The sequence below is a fragment of the Bos taurus genome, chromosome 1 (genome assembly GCF_002263795.3).
Source record: "Bos taurus isolate L1 Dominette 01449 registration number 42190680 breed Hereford chromosome 1, ARS-UCD2.0, whole genome shotgun sequence".
In the NCBI taxonomy this organism is placed as follows: Eukaryota; Metazoa; Chordata; class Mammalia; order Artiodactyla; family Bovidae; genus Bos; species Bos taurus.
In genome coordinates, this window is record NC_037328.1 from 100,098,061 (window position 1) to 100,119,548 (window position 21,488).

General features: G+C 37.4%; 1 protein-coding gene across 7 annotated transcripts in view; it reads left to right on the forward strand.

Moving 5' to 3' along the window:
• ZBBX (zinc finger B-box domain containing) overlaps window positions 1-21,488 on the forward strand; it is a 124,696-nt gene that overhangs the window by 16,492 nt on the left and 86,716 nt on the right. For 4 of the 7 annotated variants that reach the window (XM_024995664.2, XM_024995678.2, XM_024995673.2 and 1 more), the window contains 3 exons: window positions 6,827-6,875; window positions 7,756-7,865; window positions 15,614-15,709. In XM_024995664.2, the coding sequence (XP_024851432.1) occupies window positions 6,827-6,875; window positions 7,756-7,865; window positions 15,614-15,709 (255 nt within the window). Of the gene's footprint in view, window positions 1-828; window positions 953-4,166; window positions 4,609-6,826; window positions 6,876-7,755; window positions 7,866-15,613; window positions 15,710-21,488 lie in introns of those variants that run through there. The other 3 variants (XM_059888745.1, XM_059888751.1, XM_024995687.2) reach the window with 3 other exon arrangements.

The window sequence follows — 21,488 nt, forward strand, 5'->3', positions numbered from 1 at the left end:
ATTTAATATGTTCATGTTCTGCTTGAATAATAATTATTCTTAAGTTGTTGATTCCATGTGTGAAGATACCCGAGGGAAAACTGCTTTAAAATTTCCCAGCTATAGCATTTCTTTATCTTTACTATGTATTGTAAAATATAACATTATATTTAAGGTTAAAAGAATAGGAGTATCCTTATGTAATGAAAACTGTTTTGCTTCTCTATTCTTTAGTACAAGATCCGTGACTTTGTAAGTTTTAACTTATAGAGCTTTTTCCTTTTTATGTACCTATCATTAAACTTTCATTGGACCAGTTGGCATCTACAAATACCTTATTTGGCACTTCTAGCCTTTTTGGCTTTGAAAAAGCTTTTTATTCTTTACTGTCTTTCTCTTACTGAGATATGTGACTTTAATTTTTGAGTTAAAAGTTTTATAATCCACTTTGCATTTTTCATTATCTTTCTGAGACATTGTTCCAGGCTTTAGATGTTGTTGTAAATATATTAAAAGTGCTGACTCTTTGTGATTATTGATTTATTTATTCAATAGCATTTATAAGTTCCTTCTTTGTCTCATAGTGAATTGTCCTTGTTCTCAAGGAGATCCTTATGTAATGTAGAAGACAAGGCACATATGAAAATATCTACAGGAAAAGTCACTATGTAATTTTTGCCATTTAGTGTATGAATCCTTTGTGCTTGGGAAATAATAGTTTACCTCTAAAATATGTGAGAGTGTGCTAGATATATTTGTTAGGAAAATTGATGAATAAGTCATAATGCCAGTTCCCATAAACCTCATAATTGAGTAGGAGGGTGAAAGCCTGGGGTAGGGTGGGGAGGCACAGAAGGTGGGAGATAAAGGAAGATTGGACAGGATGGGAGGAGGACTGAAAACCAGACTCTGAGTCTTGACTTTTTTCACTGGGTGAATGGAATTCCCTAAGAGTTTTGAAGGCAAGTTTAAGGTAATGATGTGTACTGGCTGATCTTCTCAACATCCAGTGCATTTGGAGTTTGTAAGTAGAGTAGAGAGCAAGTGATATTCACATTCTTTTGATCATGTACCATATCAATAAAGAATTCATTTTGAGAATGAACTTGCTATCCACAATTTTTTATTTGCTTATAGATATAATCTATTTATATGCATACTAATTTACTAATATGTCATGTGCATTGTAAAACAAAATATGGACATTAATCAGGGATGATATAAATATGAAGAGATGTTTCTTTTTCTCTCTTTGGTCTTCTCCTGAGCTCCCTCAGGCATGCATGTATGCTACTTTTACCACTGGTACAGAGACAGAGAGACTACTTACAAGACTATTAAAAGGTCCGATGAGAAGAGTTTGAATTAGAATGTAGCGAAAGAAATATAAAGGAAACATGGAACCAAACACAGTGAGAAAGGAAAGGAGAAGTAAAATATATAAGTGATATTCCAGAATGAATTGCCTAGGAGATAGAATAAATGATGGAGCTGGAGAAAAATTTCTGGTGTTTACATTTAGGCTTCTTCCTTCCTTCCCCCTTTTTCTTTTCCCAGACCTATTGAGGTCTGGTTGGCTAATAAAATTATATTTAAAGAGTACAACATGATGGTTTAATATACATATACATTGTGAATGGATTTCCCCCACTGAGTTAATTAACATATCCACATTTGCTTTAGTTTTTATAAGAACATTTAAGTTCTACTTGTAACAAATTTCAAAGACTTAGAGTTTTGTTTATACTCTAATGTGCTGGCTGAAGCTGAGAGAGTAAATGTGCCACCTAAGAATTTATAAAAAAGGAGAAGAAGGGTGTGAAGGATAAAGGGCAGGTATGAAGGATAAAGCTCAGAAAATATGGAGGCAAATAAAACTTTAATATTTGCTCACTACCTGTTTTTTACCAACCAACAGTGCTTATCCTGTTTTATCTCTTTGAGTGCTTATATCACTCTTCAGAGACAGTTGCTCTTTTTTACAGTTCCACAGATGAAGTAATTTAACACCGAAAGTTGAATAACTTGCTCATGTCAAAGGTCAGGGCCAAGATTTGGAATGCAGGTTTTCAGGTGGCTAGTTTGGCATCCCACTCCAGTACTCTTGCCTGGAAAATCCCACGGACAGAGGAGCCTGGTAGGCTGCAGTCCATGGGGTCACTAGGAGTCAGACACGACTGAGCGACTTCACTTTGACTTTCCACTTTCATGCATTGGAGGAGGAAATGGCAACCCACTCCAGTGTTCTTGCCTGGAGAATCCCATGGACAGAGGAGCCTGGTGGGCTGCCGTCTATGGGATCGCACAGAGTCAGACATGACTGAAGTGACTTAGCAGCAGCAGCAGTTCTAAGATAATTTGCCAGCCCTCTAGCGAAAGGAGCCTGAGAAGAGAAAGAATGGGAGAAGTAGAGTCAAAGTAATGTAATTTCATAGGAGATAAAAGTCAAAGAGAACATCTTTAGAAAAAAATGGAGAAGTCAGCTTTGACTGATGTATTTGTAATGAAAAAAGTTGAATATAGTTTTATTCCAATGTTTTTCAGCTGGGGGCAATTTTGTCCCCCAGGAGACACTTGGCAATATCTGGACATATATTTTGCTATCACCACTGAGAGGGATATTTTTGGCTAATGGTGTGTAGTGGCTACCAGTCAGGAGTACTGCTGAACATTAGACAATGAGCTGGGCAGCCCTCATAACAGAGAATTATTTGGCCTAAAATAGTGGTACCAAAGTCACAGAATCCTGTGCTAGACAATATAGATTAAAATCCTGACTCATGTAATTAGTTTTGTGATTTTAGACAAAAATTTAACCTTTTTAGACAAAAATCTAACCTGTAACCTTTCTTGGTCTTATGTTACCATGTTTGTAAACATGTGTAACAGTACTTGCTGACTACTTCACAGAGTTTCGAGCAGTGCATGAGATAATATGTGTGAAACCAATGTAACATGAACTGAAAATCATGTTAAAATGGTTATTTACGGAGAGTGAGAATTTTTAAAAACAATACATTTGATTTGATGGTTGGGTTGTCATCAGATGTAAGAATTTATTTCAAGTTGTTGAAAAAGAAAGACAGGTGGAAATGAGTAAAGGCTAAAGTTTCAGTGAACATGAGAGCAGAGGGCGATCTGTCAAGGGTTTAAGAGGCTCAAGGAAATACTTTATTATGTGGAAGACGATGGAGCCAGTTTGTAGCTGAGGGATAGGTTGACTAGTGGAGGAAACACTGAAGATTAAATCAGAGAGGTGTCAGTTGCTTGGGGCTTTGAAGAGGTGGCTCCTTGAGGAGGGCTTGACCAAAGGAAAGAAGGCACATTTCCTTGAGACAGGAAAGATGGAAAACAGGTGATAGTAATGGTACATTTTTTAGAGGTTGCTTTTGACAGGCAGTTGGAGAAGGCAATGGCACCCCACTCCAGTACTCTTGCCTGGAAAATCCCATGGATGGAGGAGCCTGGTGGGCTACATTCCATGGGGTCACCAAGAGTCGGGCACGACTTCACTTTCACTTTTCACTTTCACTTTTCACTTTCATGCATTGGAGAGGGAAATGGCAACCCACTCCAGTGTTCTTGCCTGGACAATCCCAGGGACGGCGGAGCCTGGTGGGCTGCCGTCTATAGGGTTGCACAGGGTCGGACACTACTGAAACGACTTAGCTAGCAGCAGCAGCAGCAGCAGTTTGACAGGCAGTGAGGCAGGAAGCTGCGGAAAAAGTCTTTTATAGGAAAACCTCAACCTTCTTAGTAAATTTGAAGGCAAGATCAACTGTTCATATTAAGGAAGGGAAATGGGGGTGAATTTGAGTTATTGGGAATGGAGAAGATCTGGAGTTGCCACTGTGGGAATTACGTTTGAGGTTTAGTAGCAAATGAGCAAATAGGTTGCTGAAGAGCCATAGGAGCCCAGTAGGCTTGTTCAGCCTGGATTTGTAGAGGACCCAGTAACTTAATGGGGCTGCCCTGGTGGCTAACATAGTAAAGAATCTGCCACCTGTGTGGGAGATCCAGGTTCAATCCCTGGGTCAGGAAGATCCCCTGGAGAAGTGAATGGCAACCCACTCCAGTACTCTTGCCTAGAGAATTCCATGGACAGAGGAACCTGAAAGGCTACAGTCTAAGGGGTCACAAAGAGTCAGATACAACTGAGCAACTGACACTTTCAGTTGCTATTATTTCATCACAGTGATAGGTAGTTATGGGATGTTTAAAAGGGAGGAGGTAAGGAGATTGTGGTTAGCGCTCAAAGAAAGTCTGGGATTTTGAAGGTGTGGTCATTCAGCTTGCTGCTTAGGTCCAAGGTTTGGTCATAATGGTCAGGGGGCTGAAGAGGCACTTTAAATATGCATAGCAGTCAGCGTGTAGGAGGGTTTTCAGCATCAGGATGTTAGGTGAACACAGACATTGAGTCTCCAAGACCATCACCTTAGAGAAGTGATGGAGAGAAATACTGAGCATACTGCTGAGGTTCAGGTGGAAGAGGATTCTGGGTACTGGTGAAGGCAGTGAGTGGATGGTGGGAACTTCAGTAGAGGCAACTTGGCTGAACGATGAGAGCAGAGCAGTGTTCTGGAAGCAGCACCGAGGAGCAAACAGGTAGAACATTTTCCTTCTCTCTGGGTAAGTGCAAGGGAATAGAAATGTAGCTAGTCCCTCTGGAGAGTCCTGTGGAGAAGGTTGTGTGTGAGAAAGGTGGGTCCAGTTACTGTGACCTGTTGGAAGAGATATGTTAAGGAAAGGTTTAAGGCATAATACAGTTAAATGACTAGTTAATAAGGGTTTCATGGAAGGGTGGGGCATCCTGGATGGAAGGAAAAGTAGTGGAGAATGGCAAAGGTTAAATAGCTAATTGGATTAAGAATGAGACTTTTGGAAAAAGTGGCTTGTAGAAGGCGCGAGGACCCAGCATGGCAGTTTTAGGACATTAGTGGCAGTTTGCAGGCATTTGTGAATGCTAGGGAGGCGGATGAAGACAGCATAGTCTGACCCCAATGGCCCAGAGGATATGTCTGAGCCGCTAAGCTGTCCTGGCCCCTGATGGGACCCCTTTAGCATCTCTTGGTGGAGGCATAAGTTGGCTAATGAGGTATATAGCTTCAGTATATTGAATTCCTGATGTTTTATGTATATACACATATATATCCTGGATGTATACATAAAACATCAGGAATTCAGGATATATCCGTATATATATATGGATATATGTATATGTGTGTGTGTATGTGTTCTCAGTCATGTGAGCATTGAGTCCTGTGAGCATATAGTCCATGGGGATCACTGTTTGTGACCCCCATGGACTGTAGTCCACCAGGCTCCTCTCTCCATGGAATTTTCCAAGCAAGAATACTGAAGTGGGTTGCCATTTGCTACTCCAGGGGATCTTCCTGACCCGGGGACTAACCCATGTCTCATGTACCTCCTGCATTGGCAGGCAGATTTCCACTTTGCTACCTGGTAAGCTTTTGGAGTAGGGTTGGACCAGGGATACACACACACACACACACACGCATGAACAGCATGTGTTTGCGTATGTGTGTGTGTGTGTGTGTGTGTGGCCCTGGTCCAGCCCTACTCCACCCTCATCTTTTTCCCCAATAGATAAAAATCAGACTTAGGAGGAAATTCTATTTACCTAAAAATAGCAAGCTAGCAGTTTGTTCATTGAAATATTGTATGCAGTTTGATTCATTTGAAGTAAATATGGCTGTATTCACAGAGCTGAAAAATATTCACAATAACAAGAACAAGTTACAATATGTCCCTAATAATGGGTTCATTCAGCTTTAGTATGTCCATTCTGCCCAGGTAGCCTATAACCACATTTCAGTATATCATTAAGGTAATAATATTGCAGAATTTGGTTATGAAAAATGGGATTAAATTATCTGTAACTTGTATAACACTGCCAGTTTACAAATAAAAGTGTTATTCACATTAAAAATGATTATTTCAATTCTATTTTCTAGTCTGTTGTGTTTGGTACATAGCATCTGAGCAGCTCTTTAAAGAATGTGAGAAAACAAATGCTCTTCTGAAGCAAAACCACTGGATTTACTGAGAATAATTAGGCCTAAATTTTCAAAGATAACTGCAGTGGTACAAGCTGTAGACATAGAGGCAACCATTGTTCTCATATTCTCATGTGTGAATTGGGCAATTGAGCATGGAAATTGAAAACTGAAAATAAGGCATGAATCGACAGTGTGTGTGTAAGTGTGCACCATGCTCTGTGAATGTCTTTGTACTTCAGGTGTTGGTTTTAATAAGACCGAAGCAGGTACTTGCAATCAGCAAGTCTGTTTCATTTCTTAAAATCTGAAGATCCAAGGATTTAGGGAAAGTCTGGGATAACAAATAATATATTTGAAAAAGGCTATGTCTATGATGCTTAAATGCATAGTTTTCTAAATTGGGCAAATACAGATAATAATGTTAGCATTTTACAGTTTTGTGAGCAGAATAGCTCAGTCAGAATTCAGTTTAGATTCAGTCTACACAAATATTAGACTTTGTGTGTTTCAGAAAGATCAGAGATGGAAAAGGCATACTGAGCCTTTATAATATTTAAAAGCTAGTGCTTTCCTAAAATCATTTCATAGAGATGTGTAACTTTTGTTTAAAGATAATTTATGACTTTTTTTTCTGAAAATATATTTTCCTTTTGTGAATTTTCTCTTGACTTAATATATATTTGCAGTAAAGATGATCTATTATATTATTCTTTGAAAATGTTTGTTTTGTTCAAGATGCAGCAAAATGTTATGGCTTTATAGTATTTTTGTTAGTCACTTAAGCTTTGAATTATACCTGAAAAATAGTATCTATTTTGTTAATACAGTTTTCTGCTGGAAAAGTGAAATTAAAATTACTGAAGGAGCAGCTTCAAGGTAAACAGTTTACACTGTATTATTAGGTATTATAGATATAATTATTTTTTAACCTTTGACTTACATAGAAAGTTGAAGTTCTAAGACTATTCATGCAGTATAATGACTCTAAACCCCAAAATGTTGACTCTTTATCTGTGATATTCAAAATATATTTTATCTGTGTTTTGGGGAAGGGCATTTATTTTATATCAAAAACCAACTTATGATATGACTATAATAATAGTATTTTTGAAAGATGAAGACTTACATAGCATTGCTCCTTAAACTTTATTAATATAATATCTTAAACAGGAAGAAAATCCTAGCAGTATAAAATTATAAACTGAAATTTTACTCTAGGAAATTAAAAGAACATTGAAAATTGCTTTTTAAAAGGAATTTAAAAATAGCAAAAACAAAATTTGAATTTATGGTAATTCTAAAAGAAATGAGATTTCTAATATAGAGGATAAACATTTAACTTGAATAATTAAGATAATTTGATAGAATATGTTCTAGAAATACATATAACATTTATTGTAGACATTGTTCTGTATTGGCTTCAGTTTCATCCAGAAATGGGACAGAACGCTATAGGAATTCTATCCAAATCACAGTTTTTAGCATTCTGTAATTTTATGTGTCTAGTTCAATTGAGCTTACAGCAGAATGTGTATGGGTGGCTGTTTGTGGCCCCTGGTCACAGGGGGTGGGAGGGAGACTGTGGGCTCGCCAGTACTGGGGAGATTAAACTTGGCTACATGCCATTCTTATTGGGCACCTGATATGTATACACTATTTGAGAATATAGAAATGTTCATAATTTCCTTACTTCATCAATCAGAAAACTGAACATTGTATTTTAATGTGATTGGTCTTTGTTTATTTTTCCTTTCAGGACCAGTGAAACAACCACTAAATTATAAAATGGCAAATTCTTCTGAAAGTGACAAAGCCAAGATAAAAGGGAAGGTTTGCGGGCAGTGTGAGAACAAAGCTGCTCTGCTAGTACGTACACTGGGATAAAATCTTGGAGCAGAACTCTCACATGGGCTCATACACTTGTCCCGGCTTAAGCTGCTTTGGTAGCCACGCACTTTTCCTTCATGACCCTTGCTAAGAGTGAATTGTGCAGGCTGCTGGGAAAGGCCAGTGCTAAATGATGTGCTGAGTCTCAGCTCCTCATTCCTGTTTAAGAACATGACCTAATTCTTGTCTCTCTCCCTTGATCAAGCCTATCAGCACACAAATATGCTGCATTATTTCCCAAACCAAAGAAGAAATTCTTCTTTGATCCCCAGATCTGCTCTTGCATCCCTTTCAGTAACACTTCTGAAGAGTTGTCTGCACTTACTATCATTGTATTCTCTCCTCCCATTCTTTTTTTTTTTTTAATTAAGTTATAATTTACCTACTCTGAAATGGGAAGATCATAAATGTATATGTCCCCATCAAGAAAATATAATACCCCAGAAGGTTCCTTTGTACCTTTTCCAATTAATTCCCTTTACAAAACCAACTACAATTTTGATTTTTAGCAGCATACCTTTAGTGGTGCTAAATTTATTCTTGGAATTTATATAAATGGAATGATATAGTATATTTTTTCTGTGTAAGGCTTTGTTAGGTTTTTTTGTATTCTTGACCGCTGAGTTTTTGGAGTGCCACAGGGCTTAGTCCACAACCTCTTCTGTAGTCTATTTATGTGGTTCTTTAGTCATTTAGTCATGTTTGACTCTTTAGCGACCTAGTCCATGGGACTTTCCAAGCTAGAATATTACAGTAGGTTGCCATTTCCTTCTCCAGGGGATCTTCCTGACTCAGAGATCGAACTTGTGTCTCCTGCATTGACAGCCAGATTCTTTACTACTGAGCCAGCAGGGAAGCCAGTCTATTTGTACTTACTGTTTGAATAGTTTCATCTACTCTCTTGGCTTTAAAGACCATCTCTATTTTGATGGTTCCCAAACTTATTAGCACATCTCTAATTAATATTTCCCCCCTGAACTTTCAACTCAGATACTTGGATGGCTAGCAAAAATCACTAATTTAACATGTTCAAAATTCAACTCTTCAGATCTCCCCAACAAAATTTTTCCTTACCAAGGTCTCATATCAATTAAGGTCAATTCAAACTACAGCCTTTTATAAAACACAAACAGCTGAGTTGTACTGTCTAGTTCTGTGAAGCTGCCTCATTCATCAGTGCAACATTTATCACTCTTTCAGTTCAGTTCAGTTCGGTCTCAGTCGTGTCCGACTCTGCGACCCCTTGAATCGCAGCACGCCAGGCCTCCCTGTCCATCACCAACTCCTGGAGTTTACTGAGACTCACGTCCATCAAGTCAGTGATGCCATCCAGCCATCTCATCCTCTGTCATCCCCTTCTCCTCCTGCCCCCAATCCCTCCCAGCATCAGAGTCTTTTCCAGTGAGTCAACTCTTCGCATGAGGTGGCCAAAGTACTGGAGTAGTGTATGTTTATTTTCTGTTTACCTATGATGTAAACTTCATGAGCGCATGGACTTTAGTTTTCTTCACTGCTCCACCACCTAGAATTATGCCTGCCATTTATTAGGTACTCAGCCCATACTTGTTGAATGTGTTTATTTCTTTAGGGCTTCCCCAATGGCTCAAAGGGTAAAGAATACGCTTGTAATTCAGAAGACATAGGAGACGTGGGTTCAGTCCCTGGGTTGGAAAGATCCCCGGAGGAGGAAAAGGCAACACATTCCAGTATTTTTGCCTGAAAAATTCCATGGACAGAGGAGCCTGGCAGGCTCCACAAAGAGCCATGGGCCCACAAAGAGTTGGACACGATTGAATGACTAAGCACAACACACAAGCATACACATTTCTTTAAAACGTTTCTGTTATTGAAAACCTTGTTATCATTGAAGCTAACTGAAAGAAAGATATCCAATATCTTTTGCAATTAAAATATCACACACACTTTGGAAGCAGTTTTTTCTCCAAAGAATGTAATGGTTATAACTAATATTTGTGGGTTACTATAACTAATATTTATTATATTTTCAGAGAATTTAGCTGTAATCACTTCTGATTTAAGATTGTATTACTGGCCTTATTTCATGGCAATTTTAAGTGAACTCAGATTTAGAATTCTTTCTAGTAAAGAGCTAATAATACTAAATGTAAAACCCTGGCTCTTGGTATAATGCTGTTACTATTTTATAATACTTCTTTTCTTCTTACTGATGTAATGGTGGACAACAATTTGAGGAATTTTAGAAAGTTATACCTACCCAGAAATGTTTAGAAAATATAAGCAAGTGCTAATATTCCTGAAGCTTGAGATATGAAAGCTAAAAGGGACTTAAGGGCAGAACTGAATTGTTTGAATCCACTGTTCATGATCTGAAAATCATTTGGCATAGGAGCTATGAGTCAATATTTCTTATGACTCCTTTTCTATGTTGAAGAGTGTATAAATACCATGGAATTTGAAAAAAATGGCACATGTAGATAAGACTTGACTTGGAAATAAAAACTGTTTTTCCAGGGAGAAGGAAAAGCAAGCAAAGGACATTCCAGACAGTATAAATGGCACCTGCTTTGGCTGGAAAGCAGAGAGTGACAGTATACAGTGATTACAAAGCTGATCTGCCTGAAAACTGTTGTAAATAGAAGCCAGGATTTAGGCTCTAACTTAAGAAAGGATATTGTTTGATTTTAAATGAAAGTAACATCCCATCATGCTTTCTAAAGCACAATGCTATTTTTTTAAAAAAAATTTCAAGCTTGGCAAATGTAATGAACTCTATAGTGTTGAATTCTAAGGTTACTTTATGTTCTTAGCTTCCATCATTCTAGATGGTCATGGTGATTGGATAATCAGAGTCAACCTCTCTATATCTTATGGCATGACCTTCATCAGGGAAGATTGTATAGGGATGGGAGGTAGGGATTAAGAGCTTGCCTTTTGGAGGTTGGCATTTCAACTTTACCTGTTGTTAGCTCTGTGACCTTTAGCAAATGACTTAATTCTTTTATATTTCTGTTTTCTCATTTGTAAAATGGGATAAAACGGATAACAGTAGTCTAGACCTCAGAGTTATTGAAGATAATGGTTAATGCATGTGAAGTTTTTAGCATTGTGCCTAGCACATTAAGAGAAGGTACTAAATTGTATGCCTTTTTTTTTTTTGGCACATTTTATATATGTTGTCTTCATATATATTGGTAGTAAAAATAAACTCCTCAATTTGCAGATGTCTTATTTTGAAAATAAATTCCAGAGGCTTTTGGCTGTTTCTTTATGGCAAAAGGGAAATGGATAGTTGAAAATTACTTATTTGGCAAAGGTGGATAATTTAATTAAACTCGGATTCTGAAGTCATAGCATAACTGACCCAGCCTTCATCAAATTAAAAAGTGATATGCTAGAACTGCACTTGGGTATTCCATCATTGACGAATCATCTGTGGTGGAATGAAGTCCTTATCTGTGTTTTTGCCAGCTATACAAACTGCCTAAAAAGATTTTCCAGTTGTTGGTCATTTTCTCCCATTTTTAAATCCATTGTGGATTTAAATTCATTATTTTAAATCCATTTTTTAAAATCCAAATATGCTTGTATAACAAAATATATAAGCTTGCTATGTGACTCTAGCTTTGATCTTCCAGTACAATATCCCTTTGGTTACTTTCATTAAAAATCTATTGTTAGCAAATATTTGGCCTAGAATTATATGCTCAAGGCTTCCCTTGTGGCTCAGATGGTAAAGAGTCTGCCTGCAATGCAGGAGACCCCGGTTTGATCCCTGAGTTGGGAAGATCCCTAGAGAAGGAAATGACAACCCACTCCAGTACTCTTGCCTAGAAAATCCCATGGATGGAGGAGCCTGGCAGGCTACAGTCCATGGGGTCGCAAAGAGTTGGACATGACTGAGCAACTTCACTTTCACTATATGCTCAGACTGACACTCAGTCGTCTATTGTAAAAATGGTGCCCAATATTTATGAGACATTAATTAAAATATCAGCTGGTATGTTGTAGAATACATTTTGAAACCATTAATACAATACTACTTCCATATGTGTATGTGAAATTATAGCTTTTAATTTGGTACTTAAAAATTATGGATTTAGTTGTATCTTCATTTATTTGAGACTATAGCTCTTGAAACAAGAATTGACAGGCTATAACCATTTCCTGTACCAGGGATAGTACTTATTTTTCTTCCACTAAAATTATAAATCCAATTTTGTGTAGCTATAATCACACTTGACAAATGCACTTGAATTTTGATAAATACGAGACCATGCCATCATTTGACATATTGGATTTATTTTATTGCAGATTTTATCAAGGTTTTCCCATAAATGATTAGTACTGCAATCAATGGTCAATGATTAATCATTAGTAATGTGGGTATGGGTAAGAGTTTAAGTTTTGAGTCAGACCCTGGGGTTGAAATCCTGGCTCCACTAGCTATATGATTGGACAAATTCTCAATCATTATGTTCCTTTGTTGCCTCATCTTCACAATGGAGGTACAATGGTCATGACAACCTTATGGGGTTCTTGTGAGAATTAAATGAGATGGAACACATGAAGCCCTTAGAACAATGAGTAAGTGCTCCCCAAATGCTGTGAATATTGTTATTTGATTTGACTCTTCCTTTTTAGTTTCATTTTAGTTACAAAAAATTAGTTGCTCTTTTAACATTTTTTGGGTAGTTTTCCTAACCATTTCATGTTTAATAAACATGGCTACATTATTGTAGGTAACTGCATCATCATATGGGAATTTGCAATACAATTTTAAAAAATTAATGGACTCCTTTTGAGTTTTATTTTACTTATTTTTCATTGAGGTATAGTTGATTTACAATGTTGTGTTAGTTTCAGGTATACAGCAAAGTGATTCAGTTAAATATATATATATATATATATATATATATATATATATATATATATATCGGATCAGATCAGTCGCTCAGTTGTGTCTGACTCTTTGCCACCCCATGAATCGCAGCGTGCCAGGCCTCCCTGTCCATCACCAACTCCCGGAGTTCACTCAGACTCACGTCCATCGAGTCAGTGATGCCATCCAGCCATCTCATCCTCTGTCGTCCCCTTCTCCTCTTGCCCCCAGTCCCTCCCAGCATCAGAATCTTTTCCAATGAGTCAAGTCTTCGCATGAGGTGGCCAAAGTAATGGAGTTTCAGCTTCAGCATCATTCCTTCCAAAGAAATCCCAGGGTGATCTCCTTCAGAATGGACTGGTTGGATCTCCTTGCAGTCCAAGGGACTCTCAAGAGTCTTCTCCAACACCACAGTTCAAAAGCATCAATTCTTCAGCGCTCAGCCTTCTTCACAGTCCAACTATCACATCCATACATGACCACAGGAAAAACCATAGCCTTGACTAGACGAACCTTTGTTGGCAAAGTAGTGTCTCTGCTTTTGAATATGCTATCTAGGTTGGTCATAACTTTCCTTCCAAGGAGTAAGCGTCTTTTAATGTCATGGCTGCAGTATCCATCTGTAGTGATTTTGGAGCCCAAAAAGAATAAAGTCTGACACTGTTTCCACTGTTTCCCCATCTATTTCCCATGAAGTGATGAGACCGGATGCCATGATTGTCGTTTTCCGAATGTTGAGCTTTAAGCCAACTTTTTCACTCTCCACTTTCACTTTCATCAAGAGGCTTTTGAGTTCCTCTTCACTTTCTGCCATAAGGGTGGTGTCATCTGCATATCTGAGGTTATTGATATTTCTCCCTGCAATCTTGATTCCAGCTTGTGTTTCTTCCAGCCCAGCATTTCTCATGATGTACTCTGCATATAAGTTAAATAAACAGGGTGACAATATACAGCCTTGACATACTCCTTTTCCTATTTGGAACCAGTCTGTTGTTCCATGTCCAGTTCTAACTGTTGCTTCCTGACCTGCATACAAATCTCCCAAGAGGCAGATCAGGTGGTCTGGTATTCCCATCTCTCAGAATTTTCCACAGTTTATTGTGATCCACACAGTCAAAGGCTTTGGCGTAGTCAATAAAGCAGAAATAGATGCTTTTCTGGAACTCTCTTGTTTTTTCCATGATCCAGCGGATGTTGGCAATTTGATCTCTGGTTCCTCTGCCTTTTCTAAAACCAGCTTGAACATCAGGAAGTTCACGGTTCACATATTGCTGAAGCCTGGCTTGGAGAATTTTGAGCATTACTTTACTAGCATGTGAGATGAGTGCAATTGTGCGGTAGTTCGAGCATTCTTTGGCATTGCCTTTCTTTGGGATTGGAATGAAAACTGACCTTTTCCAGTCATATATGTGTATATATATATATATATATATTTTCAGATTCTTTCCCTTTATAGGTTATTAAAAATACTGAGTATAATTCTCTGTCTATATAGTAGGTCCTTGTTGGCTATCTATTTTATATATGGCAGTGTGTATCTGTTAGTACCAAGCTCCTAATTTAACCTCTCACCTTCTTCTAAGTTTAGTCTACTTTTTTTCATCCGTACACTCTAACCCCTTTTTACTCACTGTGTGGTCTGTATCCAACAGCTGGTGGACATCACCTGGGAGCTTGGTAGAATGCAGGATCTCAATCCCATTCAGACTTCCCAAACCAGAGTGTGCACTGTAGCTAATTCCCAGGAGATTCATATACATGGTGCAGTTTGAGAAGCATCATTGCTGAATTGCACATCAGGCTACCGCTGAACCGAACGAGGCAGAAGACCCTGACCTGTCACTCCCCAGTCTGCTCCAGCTGCTTTATGCTTATTGTACCCTAATACAATGAGAGAAGAAGGAGGGGAGAAGATTGGTGGGCATCCTAAAGGGGGAGGAAATGAAAGAAAGCTGACGGGAATGTGAGCTTCTTGACACAGGCTTCCTGACTATCTCCAAGTCTCGTGCTTTCTCATTTGTGCTATCAGTTATTCCCAACCTAGGCCAAACTCAAGGAAATGAGGGCTATTAGCCATTTGCACTGTTTTTTTTATCATACTGTAAGAGGTGTCGGGGTGCCTGTACATCTACACAGTAGTAATTACTCTTGCAGTAAAAATTTCATTTTCTTTCTTCACTTTCACCCTTGCTCAGCACCATCATAAGTAGAAGTATATCACATTTTCCGACTTGTCCACAAATTAAAAAAATTACATTTTAACAGCATATAGCATTTGCTAGACAAATACACATTTGTGCATAAACATTTCATCAGGCATAAGCATTGCTGACATGTTTTTTCTTGTACTTTTTTTTTTTTCCTTTGAGGAATCTTCTAAGTATGCTTTTAAAAATCACATTTTGAGAATCACCAGTGAAGCAGTGCCATTCAAAGAAGTCTGGGGGGATTTTTGGAGACAAATTATATATGCATCCTTTGAAACAAATTATGTCATGTAAATCCATACAGAAAGATAAAAGAACTCATAATGAAGTAGTTTTGACTCAGAGATAACACTTAATTTTTACCAGGTTAAGAAATTTGATCTGAGGTTGCTGGGTTTTAAAAATTGCACATATGTACATGCAACTAGCACAGAAGCCTACTTGCAGCTGTTATATTTATTTTGTCATGAGAATAGTTAAAGTTTTCAAGTTAATTTTTCTCAATTACAACTTAACTGGCACAAATGTCCTATTTCCTTGGGATTTTCAATTTCTTGGTGTGTAGTTGGAGAAATAAAGATGATAGCAATGAGTTCTTTACACATATGTTTTTTCAAAGTCATATTTTATGAGACTATGATTTTTCAATATTTTTTAAGGTATGCCTTGAATGTGGAGAAGATTATTGTTCAGGATGCTTTGCTAAAATCCACCAGAAGGGGGCACTAAAACTCCACAGAACAACTCTTTTGCAGGTATGACATCTTAAAATGCTCTACTTGTGTGTTTATAAAATGTTTCACCAGGAAGACATTTAAGACCTGTTTAATTATCTAGAATTTAGGATGATTTGCATTAATTTCTAAAATTCTATTATGTACAGTCTTTACATGTAACTTAAAATTACTTGACAATGGTAATCTGGATTTTATTTTGCTGTTTAAACTCTTCTTTAATATAGCTCCTGAAACACTTAGCTTGATTAGAATTTTTACGTTAGGCATTCTAACTGTGAACTTGACATTTAAAACTTAGACAATATTTTTTTCTATTGTGGTTTCAAATGAACATATGATTTAAGTATTATTCCTATCTAGTTTATAAATAGAAATCTCTTGCTTTCTTCTCATGTTTATTTAAAAAAATAGTCTTTTATTTGTCTTCCTTCATTGTTGTTTAAATAAGCTTATTTCTCATGTTTCTACTTTTCCTCCTACATATCACCAGCGTTTATTATCCTCGTGTAATCTTTTTTTTTTTAATGCTTAAACTCAAACCCTGTCAGATGGCTTTAAGTTTCTAATACTTAAACAATAAATATGGCTAAATATAGACTTAACATTTTATGCCAGATACATTTGATGATGCACTGGTTTGTCAGATTTCACTTATTGTACAGAGTCAGTGCGAGGCAGTGACCCTATAAGATGAGTACTACTAGGATCCTGCTCCTAAGGACCTGGAGGTAAAAGTGAGAACCCAGGACCTTGGGGTTAAGGGATTTAATATTATCCTGTATATTTTATGATTGTCTATATTTGGAAACATCACTGGTAGACTTCAATCATTACATGTCATTCAACATATATAAATATCAGTAGCTCTCACAGAGGCTGAAGACCTGAGTCATAACGGGCACAAAGCATAACACTGACCTTCCTTTTATCAGTATTTACCAAAGTCAGTTACTCACTTACTTTTGAGTTTAGAGCCTTCTGGCAGAAGTGATGGAGGGAAAACAAAAAGCCACTGTCTATTCCCCTGCCTCAGGAAGTATCATACCACTGGACAGTTATAGGAAATTAAAATGAATGTACATAAAAGTGAGTGTAATAGTTAACAGATAAATCATATAGAATTTAACTAAAGGCAGTCCACTGTGAGGGTAAGGAGCATAATCACCCCACTGTGAATTCACATTAGAATTTTCCATTCAGCGATTTATTCAGCATGTTTTCCTAATTGTCGGTCAGTAAATTTAGGCACTGTGCTAGCTGTACGAAGTATCAGTTCACTTCAGTTCAGTCCCCAGTCGTGTCCAACTCTTTGTGACCCTATGGACTGAAACCTGCCAGGCTCATCTGTTCATGGGATTTTTCAGGCAAGAATACTGGACTGGGTTGCATTTTTCTCCTCCAGGGAATCTTCCTGACCCAGGAATCAAACCCCCATCTTGTCTCTGTGTCTCCTGCATTGGCAGGCAGATTCTTTACCACTAGCGCCACCTGGGAAGCCCTTCTTGCCTTTAATCAATTGTCCCATTGACTATCTGTCATTTTCTTACTTTTTCTCTACACTGTTTAGTTCTTTGATTTTTTATTTCCATCATTCTTCCCTGTGCATTAAGGTAATGTTTTTGATGCTGTTATATGTTGACCTGATGGTCATTGTTAAGCAGTGAGTATATATCTCTTTCTGCTTGGTGGTTTAGTCATATTAATCAGCCATAGTGTTTTTAGTTCTTTACCATCTTTGGTAAAAGTCATGAGACTCTTTTTGGTCATCTGTAATTCACATGCTATCGTACATCAACTGTATCTTAATTTAAAAATATACATATTGTGGAAACAAAAAGAAGTAATGAGATTTTTTTCATTGACTGTTGAATTCATACCTAATCTGAGAATATATCTGAATATTAAGCAATACTATATGAAAAGCAAGCATTCTAGGCTAATGGCTGCTGTACTTTATATTATTTAACCTATGTTGGCATTTAAGAATGACCTGTTTTGAGTGTTGTAAACCATTTCAACCCCAGCCTACAGATCAGTGAGTCTTTACAAAATTCACAGTCAGTAGGGACCATTTTGTTCTGGCCTATCTTGTTTCATTTAAGAGATAAATCCCTAAAAAATATCGAAGGCAAACTATTACGATTTCCATGTTGAATAAAATAGTTTCAAAGGGTCTGTCTTTTGATTTATGATTGATTTATACTTAGAAGTGATTTCAGCACAAGTTTATTTATTTTTTACCTTCTCCAAACCTATGTGAAATAGTTAATTATCTGCAAAATAATGTGTAAATGCATAGAGTTACAGAGGATGAAAATTCTACTTCTATATTTAGAATAAATTTTCAACAATAAAGGTTGAAATTAAAGATTTTTTCCACTGGGAAAGCCTCACATTGGTGAAAAATAAGGTCTTAATATATCAGGAATTTGTATTTCCTTTTAACAACAAAAGATCAAGCAGAAGAGAACAAGGTTAATTAGAAATAAAGGAAAATAGGGGGCAAAACAGATGAAAGGCATTCCATTTTGAACTATGACATGCACAAAGGGAGGCTGGATTGAGTAAATCATTACTATACTCTGGTATGTATATTTTAAAAATTGGAATGGAGATTTTCTTAACTGGAGGAGAAACCTTGGGAAGAGAGTTGGTTAGTAATGAGACAAGAGATAATTGAAGTAGAATTTCCATGTTTTCTAGTATGAAGCATTTATGTTCATCCTTTTTATCTACAAGATAAGGTATGCCTATATAAATATGGATTATAAGTGGGAATATTTGTTCGTTTGAACATACTTACAGGAGAATAGTTACCAGGAAGAACCTCAGTTGTCATCAGAATACTATATGTTTTCTGACTTAGTGGTAGAGTGTTTTCTTTCGTTTGACAATGACCAGTATCAGCTTTTAGATTCACACTATCATTATTTGTTAATGTTTAGAATAATACAGTATTTTTCGACCATAGCTAGTCATTTAGATAATAACATGGTTACTTACTTGATGATCTTAAGGTAGCAATTTTAAATGCTATGTGCAGACATACTGTAGATGCTATGTTGTGACACCCAGATCCTCCTCTTTAGAACTGAGAAACTCACTTCCCTAACCTCCTGGAATGCTGTCTACAGGTAGATCATAGCAGAGTTTCTTCCCAGGAATTGTCTTTGCCTAAAGAGAACTGCTGAGCTTCTCTTGTGGCTCAACTTGTAAAGAATCCACCTTCGATGAGGGAGACCTGGGTTTGATCCCTGGGTTGGGAAGATCCTCTGGAGAAGGGAAAGGCTACCCACTCCAGTATTCTGGCCTGGAGAATTCCATAGACTGTATAGTCCTTGGGGTCTCCAAAAGTTGGACACGACTGAGCGACTTTCACACAAAGAGAACCGCCACCTCCAAGTTTACACTCCATTTCTGGAGGCAGCCCATCCTCTGGTCAAATATCTGGTCTAGGTTAGGGCACAAATTCTCAGAAACCCATTGTCTCAATTGAGGACAACTCAGATGGACTATTATAGCTCCTCTTTGGGGGCTGACAATTGCATCAAATTCAGCTTTCCTCTTTGCCCAGTTCTGCTATCTTCACTCTCCCACAGCCCACAGGTATTATTCTCAGAGCACACCCCAGTAGAAGTCAGGCAGGCAAATCTCAGAATTTGTTTCTTGGTGAACTGGAAATGTGACAGTATGTAATGTAGAGTCAGATTATAGATGATTGTTGGCCAATTTTAGAATGTATTGAAATTTTTGAAGGGCAATATATCACATCTCCTTCACTTTCCAGATTCTAAACCACTTGAGAAATAGGTATTAGAGTCAGAACGTATAAATCAAAATATCAGTTCTATTGTTGATACAATCAGAATTAGTGGTTGTAGCACAGGTGTTCGGATAAATTCAGCTTACTGATGCTTCCTGAAATTTAGCTTTTTGTCCCTTCTCCCAGCCCTCATATTTTAGACATTTCCCTTTGGCAGGGCAGGCTCAGTCTCTAAGTCCTACTCTTTGTGACTCCATGGACTGTAGCCCACCTGGCTCTTGTGTCCATGGGATTCTTCAGGCAACATTACTGGAGTGGGTTGCCATTTCCTCCTCCAGGGGATCTTCTCCACCCAGGGATCAAACCTAGGTCTCCATTGGCAGCTGGATTCTTTACCACTGTGCCACCAGGGAAGGTGGCATCGCTGGATTCACCCAGAAAAAGCCCTTAGTGGAGATCTAGATTGGAAAACATCTTTCTCAGGGCAGGCAGCCCTTGGAGAAACCAGGATAGGCAGAGGTGAGCATGCTCTCTTTTTCTTCCCAAAGTCTCACAGACAAGAATAGAAATAGAAGGATGGGGAGTACATGTTCCCTCAAATTAAAGTCCAGGTAATGTCAATATCTTGACATTATATAGCAATATATACATTTGTTATTTATGACTATAGTTAGCACTATACAAAAGAAAAAAAATAAAATATTTAGAATGTATATATAAAAAACTGACTATTAGCTCAGTTTTTCTTTTCTTTCTTAAATATGAATAATTCCATATAATTTTGAACTTCTGTCAAAGGATTTTTTAAAGTGTTTTCCTATTGATCATTTTCTCCTCTATATCTTCTGTTAAATTTCAGATCTTCTAAGGAGAGGAACTATTTCTATCTTGTTCATCATTATATTCTTAGTGCTTAACATCATAGCTGGCATGTAAAAATCACATTTTTGAATGAATGAAAGAAAACATGAATAAATCCTAATGGATACAATCAAGCTCATGAAATAATTTAAGACTACATTTTAAGTGGCACAGTTTCTTTTTCTCTGAATTTTGAAAACCAAAAATTGCATAATTAATTACATGGTACGTTAGTAAGTTATGTTGGTGAAGGGTTAAGAAAAGCCTTTCCTCTTGTGTCTGAGATTTGACTTTTAGTTACCTTTCTAGCTCTTCCCCCCACCCTATCCCCCGGGAAACAGATAAAAATCTTAATATCAACTATGTTTCTAGACCATATATTCATAGAATGACTCTGGGTTGGCAGATTGCTTCTAACAGGAGGGCTGTAGTTATTAATACCTGGGGTAAGCCACAGCTCTCCCAGTGCAGTGTGGGAAGCTCTGTTACCGAAGCCCCTGTGGGGCTTCAGAACCATCAGAATGGGAGGTCTGTCCCTCACCTCTCTGAGTGATACTTCTGTGTGAGCTATTGCAAGACTCCCACCAAAAAATAACAGCTGATGCCATCTCATGGGCAAACTGTTGTTCCTGTCCTTAACCTTCTGAGCAGACTGTTGCCAAGAGTGGTTTGATGACAACCTGGTGAGTCTGAAAGTTTAATTTACTCAGGTAGACTCCAGGAAGGATGGTCAATTAAGTCTTTGATTAACTGAAATTTCAGAAAACGGAATGATGCTATACCCAAAAGATAAATAAAGGACACATATATAGACATCACTGACAAGAATTTTTTTAAAAAGTTTTTGTTAAGATGTAACTCACATACTCTACAACTCCATGTGAAGTTTGCGATTCAATGGATTTTAGTATATTCATGGATGTGTGGTCTTTGATGACTAGCTGCTCTTTAGGTTCTATCTATGTTGTGGCATGTATTAGTGCTTCACTTATTTATGGCCAAATAACATTCCATTGTATGGATATACCACATTTTTTTTAAATTAATTTTATTTTATTTTTAAACTTTACATAATTGTATTAGTTTTGTTTATCCATTCATCATTTGATGGACATGTAGCTATTTCCACCTTTTGGCCATTATGAATAATGCTGCTGTGAATATTTATGCACA